Consider the following 17312-nt stretch of genomic DNA (forward strand, 5'->3'; position numbering starts at 1 on the left):
GCAAACGTAAGGATCTGAGCGACTTTGACAAATTTTGATGGCTAGACAACAGGGTCAGAATATCTCCAAAATGGCAGGGGTTGTGGGGTGTTCCCAGTATGCAGTGGTTAGTACCAAAAGTGGTCCACTGATGCATGTGGGGAGCGAAGGCTAGCCTGTCTGGTCCAATCCCACAGAAGAGCTACTGTAGCACAAATTACTGAAAAAGTTAATGCTGGCTATGATAGAAATTTGTCAGAACACACAGTGCATCACAACTTGCTGCGTATGGGGCTGCAGAGCCGCATGCCGGTCAAAGTGCCCATGCTGACCCCTGTTCATTTCCGAAAGCGCCTACAATGGGCATGTGAGCACCAGAACTGAACCATGGAGCAATGGAAGAAGGAGATCTGGTCTGATGAATTACATTTTCTTTTACAGCATGTGCACGGTCAGGTGTGTGTGTCGTTTACTTGGGGTAGAGATGGCACCAGGATGCACTATGGGAAGAAGGCAAGACAGCGGAGGTAGTGTGATGCTCTGGGCAATGTTCTGCTTGGAAATCTTGGGTCCTGGCATTCATGTTGATGTTACTTTCAAACGTACCATCTACCCAAACACTGTTGCAGATCAAGTACACCCCTTCATGGCAATGGTACTCCCTGATGGCAGGGACCTCTTTCATCAGGTTAATGCACCGTGACACACTGCAAAAATTATTCAGGAATGGTTTGAGGAACGTGACAAAGAGTTCAAGGTGTTGACTTGGCCACCAGATCCCCAAATCTCAATCCAATCGAGCATCTGGGGGATGTTCTAGAAAAACAAGTCCAAGCTATGAAGGCCCCACCTCGCATCTTACGGGACTTAAAGGATCTGCTGCTAATGTCTTGGTGCCAAATACCACAGGACACCTTTGGAGGTCTTGTAGAGTCCTGCACAATATTAGACAGGTGCTTTTAATGTTGTGTTAGATCGGTGTGTGTATAAATAGAATGTAAACTCTTTGGAAGTGTTTCTGATCCCTGCACTTATTGTACACTCTCATGTCTATTTCTGCACTTTCTGTGGTATCATTTTTGCTCTGCTCCATGCATTTTCTCTATGAAGCATTCGTCCTGGGATGGGGAATGAAACACGACAGGTTACCTGGTTTGTTGATTTCATCAAGATGTAGTTGGTAACCTTCCCAAAAGGTAGTCCTAGATTAACAACATCATTCTCATTGCAGCTTCCTTCAGGGAGATTGCAAATATGGACCACACGCCCATCAGAAGACTTCTTTTGTGCGAACTGAGGAAACACACAGTATAAATATACCATTTTCATGTTTTCAGTGATCAAACATCAGAACCCAGATTAATGCATTGTTATTCAATAAACAGTCATTGTCAGGATGTCACTGAACAAATAAAGATCTTCATAAATACAGACGACTTATAAAAATGAAAGTGACTTGGTAAGGTGATGGCTACAAACGATACAATAATAAGATTCACTGACATATGTAATTCTGCAGGAAGCATGTGGCTCCACCCAAATCAGTTTATTCACAGCTGGGTAATGGATAGTTCTGGCTTCATATCAAACTGTCCCATATTGCTGATTTATGGAAAATCATTATCAGGCTTATGAAACTACTTTATGGAGCTACAGTTCTGAGTAATGGCAGAGAGGTCTTATCTTACAATATTCTACTTCTGTATTCCTCAACTTACACATGTTTTCTTTGTGCCTTTTTTAGAAACACTAAACTGTTTTAGAAAACTTGAGCCAAGGTTAGTACAGGTGTATTACATGATGTTCTGCACTTCGCACAGTATCGCCATATATCATCACATCATATATCATCCTGTAACACAAAACTGTGTCAGAGCTCAGACACACATTAAGCTAGGAGACACTATAAATTACTTCCCTATGTGTCACGTATATATTTATATTAAACTCGCTGCCACTTATTAATGCTTCGCAATCAAAAATATCCGTCCAGTCACAAAAGATATACCAACTTGTCTAAGTATTTCCTCATGAATTCAGCATTTTGATCAAATATTTTTCCTTTGGCTGAGAAGTGTCTCGGAATATCATAATTTGTACGTGCTCTATGCTTTTCCCTTCTGACTCAGTGTTAGCAGCCACTTACGAGCCTGGGAGAAATAATGCTGGATGGATGACAAGTTATTGCTTAGCTCTCCCACTACACTTTTCCTGGAGTGGACAGAGAGCTTAACACTTGTATAACTACGAGGTGGATCAAAGAAGTGAAATTCGGGATTACAGACAGAAGATACAAAGTTGTCTTTGCAGAAGTGGTCTCAAGAAATATCTGTCATGGGTTTTATCATCACTAAAGCGTATGTGACTGGGCAGCTATCAGCCACTTGTTTTATTATGTGGATCAGTCTGTCAATGGTATAAAAATCATAAACACACTGGGCCTTATTCATCCAGGCACGTATATGTCGATTTTGTGCGTATTGTACGCAAAATCACCATGTGCATTCCCAGAACTGAGATATACGCTAGTGAACACAGCAATGTTCATTGCATCTACATACGCAAAGGACACTTACTACAGCCTATGATTTCTGGTAATGAACGGGGCAGGGAAGGGGCGTTAGCCTGTAACAATGCACAATAAGGGCATGCCAAACTGGAGCGCATGCAGCCACGTCAAGCTCTGGGCATCTCAAAGTTACTAGTTTTCTGCTATGTCTCTTGCTCCAGCTACAGGGCTAGTCTAAGTCCTGAGTACTAGTGATGAAAAAAATATAAAATCATTTTTTTGACTGTTTTGTCATTATTGCTTATATTATAAACAGGTGACATTAATTTAATAGTTTTTTTTTCTGTTTGTTCCTGTGCAAAGGTATATTCCACATAGAAAGTGGGAGCCTGATTCATTATGGAAAGTAAGGCAAAAAAATTAGTAACTTTGCACCTTGGCAAAACCATGTTGAATTGGAAGGGGAGGTAAATTTAAAATGGGAGGACAGATTTATAGTTGGGGTAGAGCATGTCTTAGATCAATTTTATATTTTAGTGTAAACATAATGTCATTAAGTATTTGTGTCATGAAAAAACAGCCAGTATTTCCTTATGTGCAAAATAATAAATTAATTTGTACCCCTTGAATTGCAACATGGTTTCACCAAGGTACAAAGTTACTCCTTTTTTTTGCTTTCCTTTCCTTAATGAATCAGGCCCCAAATGTATACAACTTAGATTCTTCTTCCGGAAATGAGAAATCACCCTACATGCAAAATGAAATAGACTTGTCATATTTACAATTATGTATTTACCAATAATTATTTTGAAACAATGATTTACGTCTTAATGTACAACTTAAACAACAAACCAATGGTTCGCTGAAAATATTTAACATGATTGATTCATTTTGTGAACAATTTTAACAACCAAAATTTTAATTCGTTGTTCCCCAAACACAAAAAGATTAACAATTCTTTAAACAAAGTGATCATATTAGAAAAGCAAATTGATGCATATTTGTCCAGATTTGCATGCGAGGATTAGAAGTGATTGAGATTCTGGAAAACTTGTTTTCTGCAATTTGGACGAAGTTCCTGTCAAAGTCCGGGAATTGCCAAGAATTTAGAGATATCTAATTTAGTACTGGGAATCAGAGTAAATGTAAAACCTTCAACCAGCCCCAATGCTAGATACCAGGTTCCCTTTATAAGACACTATGAGCATGGCACCTTTACCATAGTAAAGACCAACCCCAGGCTGGTGAACGGCCCTAAAAAGCCCTGAAATTCCCATAAAAAAAGCTTTCAATCAGCACAGTAGCGATAACCGGTGCTAAATGATTAAAGCCAGAAGTCCCCAGGAATCCCCTTCACTGGCCATCCAATCAGAAGAGTTTTCCCATGCTGTCCTGTTATGATTGACTGTCCAGTGCAAGGGAGCCTTAGGGCCCCTATCCATTATACTGTGACCAGTGGGTTAGCAAATTTGCCATTTGAGGGGTCCAAATGTGGTTCATTAGCTCGGATCCTACAGCCCACTGGAATATTTTCAGCACAGGACTGCCAGCCGCTGAGAGGGAAGTATGCTGTTTATTTACATCTGACCTCAGAATAACTAGTGATGTGGTGACTATCCTGGGGCTAGTTTACATTATGGCAGGGGACCCCACACTTGTTTTCCCTGGTATAATGGGAACCAGCCAAGATTGTCTAGCACTGGGGCAGTCTGAAGATTTGGCAGGGGTTGTGTGTGGGGGTGGGGTTACCGTTATCACAACAGACCCAGTCCCCATAGGAAATGATGGTAGAGCATCTGTATTTAAATAGTAGAATAACCCTGGTCACCGCTGCTTTGTAAATGGGCACTGAGTTCCCTCGTTCTCCAGTGGGTGTTACATGTTCTCCACGTCACTGAAACTGGGGTATATATGAACTGCGACATAAGAAATAACACAGGGTAACAGCACGTTGATACTTATAATTGCCCCTGTTCGCAATCAAATAATATTGCCCCATAATACAATGATAAAATAATACTGTCCCAATAAATTCATCCTACTAATACAATCATAAAATAATTGTGTGCCCTTAAGATTATTATTAATGTGCCCCTTTAACCAATAAACAATGATTGTCCTCATAAGTAATAAGTGTAATGTACCTCTTTTGAATAGCAAGATAGCTCAAACAGCCAAATAGCTCCTGTCACAACCACCTCGTATTATCTGGCAGATTTTCCAGCTGTTGCAGTTTCACAAAAGGTTTTGATTTGTATTCTTAACATGTAAAAACCCAGGACGACAATGTGTAGTGCTTTGTTAAACGGTGCTTTGGTGGCAGTATTCCAGTGGTATGGCCTTTAGTTAACTGCACTTCAGTAAATGTCCCGCTAATATCTATACAGTGATCACACAACCTGCACAATGCCCTTAATGTGTCACTCATAAAGCACCTGTGTAATAGCCCCCAGTATTGCATATTTCAGGGGCTGTTTAATTTAAAACCATTTTATGGTGCTTTGTGACTTTTAATGAAAATCCACCACCATAATGACCCGTATCTGCTATATATAACTGATAAAACCTATTGTTCATGCTACACCAGTCGTTGTGACAGGTCTATCTAGCTGCGACCTCAGACAAGAGCACTGGAATGGCAAATAAACATTGGAACCTGGAACGCTGCCTTCTCTTGATGGTTTTGAGCCTTCTTTTTAAGCTGAGAGACACTGAGCCAATAATGCTACATTTATTATTAGATGATTATGCCAGTGTTACTGCTCCATACACTGTAAGATTACTGTTAGGAACCAAGTTATTAGAGAATAGAGGGTTGTGTACGGATAGATTTCTATATGATTCTTTTTTGTGCTCTCTTTATTCTTCGTCTGTAAATGCAGAAAATTTTCTGACCATCTATTAGTACATCCCCTTAAACTACAAAGACATTACTATCAAAAACCTTATCTCTACGTGGGCCAAAAAATAACTACAGCAATACAGCATGTGCCCTGTGCTCACATAAATCACTAATCAGACTTTTAAAAAAAAACCTTAGCACTTTGCTTATGGTTATAACAAGTGCCAACTATATCAGCCACATACCTCCCAGCATGGGAAGATGGCGTGGTCACAGATAACCAGGGGACAGATTGCCCCCAGCTCCTTATCCCTTGTGACATGCATTCACCACTGCTCTGCTATGCAGTGCAGCCCTGTTCTGCAATCTGAAGACAGTGATGTATACAATGAATACAACATCTTCCCAGCAGGCCCTTAGACTTCTTCTCATGTTTCAAATCACTGTTAGAATGGCTTAACCCAAACCTAGTGACAAAACATATCCTGCTAACTCTGAAATACTGGACATCGATCTACTGAAGGCTGGAATGCACTGAAAGGATGTTTTTCTGATGCTTTAGAAGGAAATTCTGGTGATATTTAGTTGCAGAGGGATGAACAACAACTGTGCTGCTGACATGCAGCAATGATGCTGGACCCCAGATCCAAGCGCAGTATGTCCATCGCTTGACTTAAAGGGACACTAGCACCAAAATCATACCTCAACATTTGTAAATGCCCAACACTAACTACTGGTTTACTACTGACACTATGGGCCTGATTCATTAAGGAACTTAAATTAAGAAATTTCTTATTTCAGTCTCCTGGACAAAACCATGTTACAATGCAAGGGGTGAAAATTAGTTTCCTGTTTTGCACATAAGTTAAATACTGACTGTTTTTTCATGTAGCGCACACATACTTGATAGCTTATTTGTACACTGAATTTTAAAGTTGATATTTGTGTGCTACATGAAAAAACAGTCAGTATTTAACTTATGTGCAAAACAGGAAACTAATTTTCACCCCTTGCATTGTAACATGGTTTTGTCCAGGAGACTTAAATAAGAAACTTCTTAATTTAAGTTCCTTAATGAATCAGGACCAATGTGGCTGCATCTGCGCAGGTTCAAAAGTTTGCACTAGTTGACAGAAGTAGTTGAGCAGATCGGAGACCGTGCTAAGAGAGCCTAGTTTTGCACAGAAGTGGAAAAATTATATACATGAGATAAAGGCAGGTGTCATACATTTAATCCTAAGACAACACACCATTGAACTATGAAAAGTGAATTTTCTATTAATATAAGCTTCTTATTACAACTCTATTATTGTAAAGTATTAACCTGGATGGCCTAAAGGCATCTGATGGAGCCACAGTTCTCGGCTCATCTTGCAACATTGGTCCATTCAAATAAAAGCAGTTTTATTGTTAAAGATAATACTTAATCCATCCAGGAGGGGTCATATGCTGATAAAAGCCAAGGGGAAATAATGTATATCTTCTGGAGAAAAGGTTGCTTTGGGGAAGTGTATCTATGATTAATAATACTGGATATGTAGGCAAGATGAGACCAGTAAAACAAGTGAACCAATCGGAGTAGGTAATGATCATTTCCAGGTCCACATTCTTGTGGCACTGAGAGCAAGTGAGCATGCTTTGACTCGTGATGTGGTCTCTGCATAATACTGGGTTCTATTTGCAGTATCCTTGTAAAGTCAGATGGAGAGAGCTGGAACCATGTCATAAGTGTCTTGCTATAAAACAGAATGGTGGTACTAATATTTTAGTTACTCGTTTTAAAAATTCAACTGGTATATTATAGAAAATCCAAGGTGTCTCATAAGATACATAAGACGCTGATGAATGTAGGGAAAATCTCTCACTCTATTTGTGAGTTTGTTTAGGTTCATATTTCCAAACGTGCCTATGGTTCCTTCATGGAAGTCATGGTGCATAAAGTATGAGATAAAGGCACAGTGGTCCAGCGAAGGACTGAGAGATATGGGAATATAACTGCCACCTTACTGCCCTCCTCAGTGCTGACAGGTATCCTGACATCTGTGCAAACATTCAGAACCTCCCCGCAAGTGAACTTCAAATGGTCTTAGCACCAGGCTTAGAGGGACGTAGAGGCTTGCCACTGTCTTGGCTGGGGCAGTAATGTCTGTGCTTTTTATTAGACACATGCACTGTACTACTGTACATCCCTCACTTCCTGAAATACTCTGTTGGAGGAAGTACATAAAGTAAGACAGATAACCCCAACACTCTAGATGATATTTATCAATCATCCCCTTTATCATATCTGTAACATCGCCTTCTCACATTTTAGATTTTAATAACCTGTAGATTTCATCATATGTAAGCTCAACTCTACACTTTTGATACTTTACACAGTGAATATTTGTCCTATCTCAGAGACAGAACTAACATTTTGTAATTCAGCAAGAATATATATGTATGTAAATGTATATATATATATATATATATATATATATATATATATATATATAGTTTAAAGAAAGACTAACTCAAAGAGTTGTACAAAAATAACTCAATCAGTCCATACACATACTATATAAAAGAGAGAGAGGGAGAAACATTTATTAAACAATAGGCAAGTTAAAATACATCATTTTTGCGCCCTATAAAGTTACTTTAGTAAACTAAACATATTTGGAACTTAAATACAGTAAAACCAATAAAGGAGCTACATAAACTTCAACGTTTATTTCTGTAGATACAACAACTGTGGAAAAATAACCAGAAAAAGAAAATGAGGGGTTGAGAGGGAACCCTTACATATGCAAACATGAAATTTCAGTGATCACATCTAAACGTGTTTTACGGTTGATTTAGGCTGTTAGATAATGTTGGCTGATATACATTCTGTGTAAAAGTATAATACAACACTGTCCTGTAACAGCTGGACCTTGGGTAAACATCTGCTATCCTGGATAAACCAACACTCATTCCATTGCTGCTACACGAGGGACAACTATTGTAAATAATCCCGGATTTGAAAAACGCGTGGGGATGGGGGGGGTCACACAGGAAGACTGAGAACATTCACCAACCAGCTGGATAATGGAACAGGCTAATTACCTTAGCACCAATGGGTGGTCCAGAAAAGGTTACACCAGAAGGAAGGAATGAGGCAGCTGGTGCCGGAGGAGCGTACAACTGATCAATATCTGATGTAATTCCTGTAGAAAGGAAGACCAGAATTAATAATGTATTTCAGATGTGACGACAGTGTGGAGAGTGGGTACACCAATAAAGGTGGTGTTGCCATAGCAAACAATCTGTCATTTTTCTTGTGCATTTAAAACATGAAGGCAAATGCTTTATTAATGGCTATGAATAACACAGCATTTCCTCTAGCACCAGTTTTTAGACATGTCCCATAGCTGTAGCTTGGATGAAAATACCAGACAGTACTCAATTATGAATTAGAATCTAGTCAATGTGTAGCACAGTGCAGTGTTCATCACTGAGTTTAGTGGGCCTGAATCATTAGGGAACGTAAATGCTGATACGTGCCTTATTTTGCATAAAATCGCACTGCGCATGTCCAGCAACGGACTATACACCAGTGAACGCAAGAACATCCAATTTATGTTCGAATGCAAAGGACTCTTCTGACAGCGTACGATTTGAGGGGCGCTACGAGGGCGGGAAGGGGCATATACACGTAGTCAATGTACATTAAGGGTGTGCCAAGCTCAAGCGCACGCAGTAGTGCCCGATTTAGCTTTTGGCATCACTAATATACGTGGTTTTCAGTCGTATCACTTGCACCAGCTACAAGTCAGGTGTACTGTAAGTGCACTTTTAGTAAATTAGAAATTAGGTGGTTAATAGACCCTTATTATACCAAAAGAGACTTCATGTTCTATTAATTTTTTGTTTTAGTAAATAGATTAAGCCATTAAGTCGATGGAACAAACTATTTCTCTAGAAACATTGCCTAGAAGTAAAGTCATGCACTTACAATTAATAAGACAAGGGGGTAAATGTATTATGATCTGAAATTTAAAACGGCAATGTCTTTAAGGGCAAGTTTTGCCATTAAAGACATTGCCATTTTAAATTTATCTGTCAAACTCACCGAATATTTTCGAGTTGCAGAAATCAAATCATAATTAATTTATCCCAAGATATCTAAAACAATAACATACTCTGCGACTGTGCTTGTAGACAAGTCCACATTCAGTGCACAATGCTACTGTTAGGTCAAGGTTGTGGAGATATCCTCAGTGTCATTTCCTAACTGTATTTTCTATTTGATTATTCATTTATGTTAAGACTGCAGTTGCTGAAACCCTTTTGATACTCTTAAGAGCTGGACCCGTAAAATAAATCTTGGAAAAGGTTGAATAATGATATCAAGTGTGACAACACTTTACATTAGTTCCTGAGCAAAGTTTGAAACTTTGTGAAGTAGTTTATTAAGCTGTTTATTTACAGGAGAGTCTCTCACCTTCATTGTTCATGGTGTGAAAGTCAGAGTTCAGAGAGGAGGGTAATATTCCGTCAGTGGAGTTGGGTGCACACTTTAACCCAGTACTAAAAATACAACAGGAAACTCAAGTAAGTTTTGTTCTAAAATAACAAAGACACAACAATGAGTAAATTTCACACCCACCTCTCGGAGTAAGCCATCACATTTTGTATATGCATCCGGCCTTTAATGTGCAGGTCCCAGTCCTAAGGAGATACAGTGATTAGGAAGACAGAATATAAAACATAAGACAAATCAATTTGTGTGACAATATAACACTTGTGAAAGCAAAGGTGAAAAATTATCTTAAGATATCTCTCTTTATCAATGGTATTAATGGTATTAGCAGCTATTTCAGACGACTAATATTGCAGAAAGTGCGGCCCCAAAACAACTATGATACCCACTAATGCTCAATGAAACTTGATAGGATATATATATATATATATATATATATATATATATATATATATACACATACACATGCACACACATATATACTTTTATATATATATATATATATATATATACATATATATACATACACATGTGCACACACACACACACATACATATATACACATATGCCATTCGTCTAATGCTGCTTTATGTATGTGTATGTATGTATATATATATATATATATATATATATATATATATATATATATATATATATATTGATATAGATATAGATATATATAGCCATTCTACAACCGCACTAGGGGGTTTCAGTGATGCCAGATTTGATCCAGCCTCTCAGCCCAAGAGCTATCTTCCAATCTCCTCCAATATGGTCAACTTCATATGTGGCCAAATTGGACATTGATCTAACTAATATTTAAATCACGGGGCAGCACGGTGGCTCAGTGGTTAGCACTTCTGCCTCACAGCACTGGGGTCAAGAGTTTGATTCCCGACCATGGCCTTATCTGTGTGGAGTTTGTATGTTCTCGTTGTGTTTGCGTGGGTTTCCTCCGGGTGCTCTGGTTTCCTCCCACAATCCAAAAACTTACTGCTAGGTTAATTGGCTGCTATCAAAATTGACCCTAGTATCTCGCTGTCTGTGTGTATGTTAGGAAATTTAGACTGTAAGCTCCAATGGGGCAGGGACTGATGTGAGTGAGTTCTCTGTACAGCGCTGCGGAATTAGTGGCGCTATATAAATAAATGGTGATGATGATGATAAATTCTCTGTGTTACATATTATAAAAGAAAGAATAGATCAGAAACATTTTTATTAGGATTAATCCACTGATACTGGAGTTTGGGTTAGTACTCTAGTCACCCATCTGAAAGACAGAGAAAGCATTTTGTCACAGGCACAATTAGTGGACCCACCTCTCTATCTCACCTAGGTCATGGAGTTTAATAACTGTGCAGTCTTTGCTAGGGACCTCTGCAAAGAGGTATTAAACTTCACTGCAAGACATCCACATTGAGGCCCCCATTCCTCCCCCCACTAGATACCAACTGATAGTATACAGACCAGAAGACAACAGGACAAGACACAGATGAAGCAGAGAGGGTCAGAATGGTCAGCACAAGTTCAGAGGATAGAGGCCTACAGTCAGAGTATCAAACAGACCAGTGAGATTAGAAACAGATTTGTTCAGTATGGAATTGTCAGTCAGCGATAAGACGGTAGAGAAGGACAGGAACAAACCATGTCAGAAACGGGTAGTCAGATAAGCTTCTATAAAGTAGCAGAAAAAACAATGACACCTGATGAACAGTAATGTGTACTGAGCAAATTTTTAAGTTAAATCTGAAATTCTGGAACAAATCTATAATATACAGGAGGCAGCATAGGTGTATCACATATTAGAGTACCTACCTTTTACAAAAGACTTCCTTTGTTTTACAAGAGGGGATAAATAACATCAGAAACCCTGACCAAGAATCTCTTTTCAGAACCAAAGCCCTTCCAGTCAACCTGATAAAATAACCTTGCACAAGAAATCTTGAAAAATTGTTTTACTTTGAATACTTGTTGATATATTTAGTGAAGACTTTTTGGAGGAAAAGATTAGTTACTAACGGCTTGAGAAGAGAGATAAGGAAAACATTGATAATGCATAAGCAAGGGTACAACTTTAGCTGGAACGAGATTTTTAGTGGTGAACCATACTTAATCTGTGCATAAAGGATGTGGTGACCGACGGCAACTATCAACGCATGTCTCTTAACGAGTAGATTCTTTAAGCAGGTCATTACAAGTTTCTTTACAGATATCCTGGAGCACTATGTTGTTGGTATCAACATCAACAGTATCATTGGTCTGCAAATCTGCCAACTTATATTCATGTGCAGACATATGTCTAGAGGTTATGTTCGAGGATCTCATTGGCACTAGGTCTGGCTATTTGACTAGGGATGGTACGCAGAACAGAAGTAAGAAGTGGAAAACCATGAAGGCAGAATATATCCTTAATAAAGAACTTTGCAAAAAGATGTGCAGGATGGTAGATCTTTGTCAGGGAAAAAAGTAAAACATTTTAGAGAACTAACTTACCTCGACCCAGATGACTTTGATGGGTGGTAGATCGGTCATAAAGTTCATAAAAATAAGGGTCTATGGTTTAAAGAGGAAGAGAACGGTGACTAACCTGAGCTTGATAGGGAACTTTATTTTGGGCACATTCAGCAAACAGACAGAAATAGGAACTGTGACATCCTTTTTTAAAGTGGGGCACTAATAATTTATGGCGACAAATTCCAGCATTCTCTTTATACCAGGATGACCAGAAAGTGAGAAGCCTAGGGCAAAAGATCGGTAGCGACAAAATATTTGCTTATAGAAATTTTCGCTGTTTTGATAGATGTATTTGCTACTATTCAGGATAAATCAATGACATATGACTTGTATATCTTCCTTGTCAAAGGATAGAAGTACTGATGGAGTGCCTGTGCTGCAACATTCTTGGAATAAGAACAGTAATTTGAGAATGAGATTGAACTGGGAAAAGAAGAGTGCGCATTAAGAATTTTAAAGATTCAGCCTCTGAACTGATTGAAGAATGAAAATGCTTATAGAAAGTAATTATACTTGTCAGACTCAAATTCCCGTTTACCTGCCTAGCCGCATGGACAGACGTCATCTCTTCCACCCTCTTCTGCCGCCGGTCTGCGCATGTCCGCCAGTTGCTAGACAACGGGACTTGATATTCAGTTTTTCTATCAGCTGTCAGTCATCGGATGATGTCACTGATTGTCTGAGGCTATATAGGATTGTATTGCCTACATAAAGCAGATTCTGTCCATCATTTTCTGCAGAATATTGGGTCACACCTGTTGGTTTCTGATCCAATGTGTTTGTTCTTGTTCATGGTCCATATGCTATTACTGATATTCTCGCTTGACTCCTGCTATTCTCAACTAGTCTTCGGTATCTATTCTGTTTGGATCTCCCAGTTCTGACCACAGCTTCCTTGACTACCCTTTCGCATTATTAATTCTTGTTCTGTTTGGATCTCCCGGTTCTGACCTTGCTTACCTTGACTACTCTTTGCTCTGACTCCAGCTGCTACTGACTGGCCACAACCTGTATGTACCACGCCACAAAGACCAAACCTCCTTGTGATGGGGAGAACTGAGAGCATGTAGACTCCATGCCTCTTTGCTCAGTGGTGCCAACTGATGGCAGGTATTGTCCATTAATTCCTAGTGGGCAGTGAAAGTATACTGTAGCCATAATATGGATGGTGCTGGAGAGCCATCCGTCTGTTAGTTACTTTAATACTTAGTGATTTGGGAGGAGTCGCATCAGGCTCAGCTTATGCAACACCTGCAAGGTTTGGCAACTTCTCTGGACACCATTCAAGACTTATTGACTTCGCCAGTGCAAGCATCTTCTGCGTCTGTACAGATTGTAGTGGATCCTATCACCACCAATTTGTGCATTCCCACACCTGACAAGTATGACATAGATGCCAAGGATTCCTCAATCAATGCACAATTCAGTTCAAACTTTCCTCTGGAAATTTTTCATCTGAAAGAGCAAAGGTAGCCTATATGATTTCCTTTTTAACCATCCAAGCTTTTGGATGGGCATCTCCACTATGGGAAAGCAATGATGCTATTTTATATAATTCTGCTACTTTTATTGAGACAATCAGTAGGATCCTTGATGAGCCCGTCAGAATATCCTCTGCCGCTTCCAGTTTGCTCAAACTCAGACAAGGTTTCATGATGGTGTATCAATACGCCGTTCAATTCTGTACAATCGCTTCTGAGGTGAGATGGACTAATGAGGCTTTAGTGGCAGCCTTCTGGTAAGGCTTGACTGTCTGAATCAAGGATGAATTGGCCTTCAGGTAACTTCCATCATACTTTGATGAGCTAATCTCCCTCTGCGTCAAAATTCACATATGGTTCAGGGAGTGGACATAGCAGAAAGAACACACATGTTGTCCAGTTGTTTGTCTGGCAACCAAATTCCAGAACCCCTCGGTAACCCCAGAGGAACCCGCTCAAATGGGTCATTGAGAGAGAGGAGGTTTAAAAACAATTTGTGCCTCCAATGCACTGAGTATGGTCATATTTTGGTGAACTGCCCAAAAAGAACGGTAAACGCAAAATCCTAACCGGTACTAGGGAGAGTAGCTTAGGAATTAAGAATCCATCTCCCTGGATCGTAAATATTTCCGACTTTCTCATGCCAGTCATAGTCTACTCCTCGAAGGGTCCTGTTTCTGTCCCAGCCTTATTTCACTCAGTTCTGCTGGGAATTTTATTTTCGCATTCTTGGCCACAGACCTCCTACTCTCTGTTAAACTATTGGTACATCCTTGTCTTTGATTGCTGTGGATGGTAACCAAGTCTTCAATGGTACAGTAAACAAAAGTAGCCTTTCAGGTGGGGTCACTCCACTCAGAATGGATCAGTTTTCTTGTCTTTACTCAGGCCATTAACCCCATAATTCTAGGCCTACTTTGGCTTCAGAATTATTCTCCTCAGTTTGACTGGAGGTTGGCTCAGTTTATTTCTTCGGATCCTTATTATTCCAACTACTGCCTCCAATCTGTTGTTCCAGGACCTGTCAGTTCAGTATGTCATACTATGTCCCCTGGGTCATCTCTGCCTCCCACTTAAGCTTCTTTTTAGGATGTTTTTTGTAAAACTGCAGCCTAGGAATTACCGAGGACTTAATTTCGTTACTGGACACCCAAGCCATGTCCAAATATATTTCTGAGAACCTCAAGTGTGGTTTCAGCCGCAAATCCTCTTCTCCGGAAGCAGCTGGTTTCTTTTTGTTAATATGAAAAACGGGTCACTGAGAACTTGTATTGACTATCGTCGACTTAATGCCATAACTGTAAAGAATCGTTATCCTTTTACCCTCATTCCCAAAATCTTTGACCGCATCCGTGGAGCCAAGATTTTTACTAAACTGGATTTACAAGGCGCTTACAATCTTATTATAATCTGTCAGTGGTATGAATAGAAGATGATCTTCAACACACAAGACAGTCATTACGAATACCTGATGATGCTGTTTGTCTCAGCAATGCTCCAGCAGTCCTTCAGGGAGTTGTGAATAAGATTTTTCATGACCTCAAGGCTATTGAAAGGTTTGTGGGATTCGATAATTACAAAAGTCAGTTTATCAAAAACCTCTCTACAGTTATTGCACCCATTACCGCCCTTACCATAAGGGAGCCCCCTCATAAGACCTAACCGCTTGAAGCAATCTCAGCATTTCTAGCCCTAAAAAAGGCTTTCACTACAGAAGCAGTTCTCATTCAAGCAGGGGTCTCCCAGCCATCATTTTTGGAAATGAATGCATCTGTGGTAGGGATTGCGTTGGTTCTTTTCTCTAAAGGATACCTGTGGGAAATTCCAGCCCTGTGGGTTTTTCTTCAAGAAGTTTTCCACAACTCAGAGGAACTAAGGAACAGGGGACAAATAACTACTAGCAATCAAAGCAGCATTAGATGAATGGCATCAACTTCTTGAGGGGGCCAACCATAAAAGCCTAACATACCTCCAAACTGTCCACTGTTTCAACCCCCGGCAGGCTAGACAGTCCTTATTCTTCACAAATTTCAATCTAATTCTTACTTTCAGAGCGGGATCCAAGAATTTGAGAGCTGATGCCCTTTCTCCTTCTTTTGACACTTCTGATCTTCCCCAGACTCTAAATCAGTTTTGGATCCTTTCAGCATCTTAGTACTAACCAGTACATCTTACAAAACTCCCATCTTTTGGTCACTCCTTCTTCGATCCTAGATTCTGTCTTAAGGTACTCAATTGGACTTATGGTTCCAAACAAGCCAGTCATGTGGGTTTCAAAAAAATCTTCTCTCTAATTTCGAGATATTATTGGTGACCGACTATTCCTCAAGATGTTCAGCATTATATTCAGGCTTGTGACATGTCTGCTCGGCAAGGTTCCTAGGCGAGATCCTTTGGGTCCCTTCTAACATTACCATTACCCACTCTCGACAGACCATGGTCCAGCATCCAGCATGGACTTCATTACTGGCTTACCCATTATTATTATTATTATTATCCTTTATTTATAAGACGCCACAAGATGTCCGCAGCACCGTACAGAATACAAACAGTAGACCATACAGGGTAAAACAGTACAGAAAAATTACCAAATAATATCAAGACACCAAAAGCTCCAAGTAAAGCTATTACAGTGAAGTTGGATCAGAAGAATAGGTATAGAGACAGGAGGGAGGAAGGCCCTGCTCGTAACAGCTTACATCCTAAAGGGAGGGCAAACAGACAGCAGGCACGAAGGGGAGTCAGTGGAAGGAATCTAGCGCAAGAGGAGAGAGTAAATGAGCAGAGAACAGAGAGGTTATGAGAATAACCATGGAGAGAGGGTGTCACGGGCACTAGGAGTCTTTACCCAGGTATCACCAGATGATGGACTTACCAGAGCAGTATAGGTGGTAATATGTTACTCTGGTAGCGGGGTGATAACGGAACAGGAGACAGCAGATGGTAAGAGATTGCTCGTGTAAGGTCTATGACTAGCAGCACTGGTAATATATAGATAATTGTACACGAGGAACTGGATGGACAAGGAAACGTGAGGGTAGTCAGTGGTCTGCGGATAGCAAGTTGTACCACTGCTATAGTGAGGAGGAATGTCCAGAAGTAACGAGGAGGTGATGAGAGTCAGCGGTCTGCGTATAGCAAGTGGTACCGCTGTCTAGGTGAGGGAATGGAATCCAGGGGAAGGTATCCGGGAAGTCAGTGGTCTGCGTTAGCAAGTTGTACCACTGCTAAGTGAAAGGATACAGGAAACTGGTGACTCAGGAAACAGGGAACAGTGGTCTGCCTCTAGCAAGTTGTACCACTGAGATATATCTGTGAGGAGGAGCACGGGGAGATAAATGCAATGCAGAGTATACACGGGCACACTGAACTTGATCCCACGATGATATGCACAAAATAGTAATAACTGAACAGCACTGCACAATTATACAAAGTCACAAGAACTATCCAGGCTAAAGGTAACACAGTCAAATGATGGCAATA

At 40.0% G+C, this 17312-nt stretch overlaps 1 protein-coding gene across 2 annotated transcripts in view; it reads right to left on the minus strand.

Moving 5' to 3' along the window:
- The window catches only part of RBM20 (RNA binding motif protein 20), a 154617-nt gene that overhangs the window by 27838 nt on the left and 109467 nt on the right, over positions 1–17312 (minus strand). For both annotated transcript variants that reach the window (XM_075215709.1, XM_075215708.1), the window contains exons 3-6: positions 9961–10022; positions 9796–9881; positions 8418–8518; positions 1129–1272 (exon numbers count right to left, since the gene is read on the minus strand). In XM_075215709.1, the coding sequence (XP_075071810.1) occupies positions 1129–1272; positions 8418–8518; positions 9796–9881; positions 9961–10022 (393 nt within the window). The remainder of the gene's footprint in view (positions 1–1128; positions 1273–8417; positions 8519–9795; positions 9882–9960; positions 10023–17312) is intronic.

This window comes from Mixophyes fleayi, chromosome 6 (assembly GCF_038048845.1).
Source record: "Mixophyes fleayi isolate aMixFle1 chromosome 6, aMixFle1.hap1, whole genome shotgun sequence".
NCBI classification, from domain to species: domain Eukaryota; kingdom Metazoa; phylum Chordata; class Amphibia; order Anura; family Limnodynastidae; genus Mixophyes; species Mixophyes fleayi.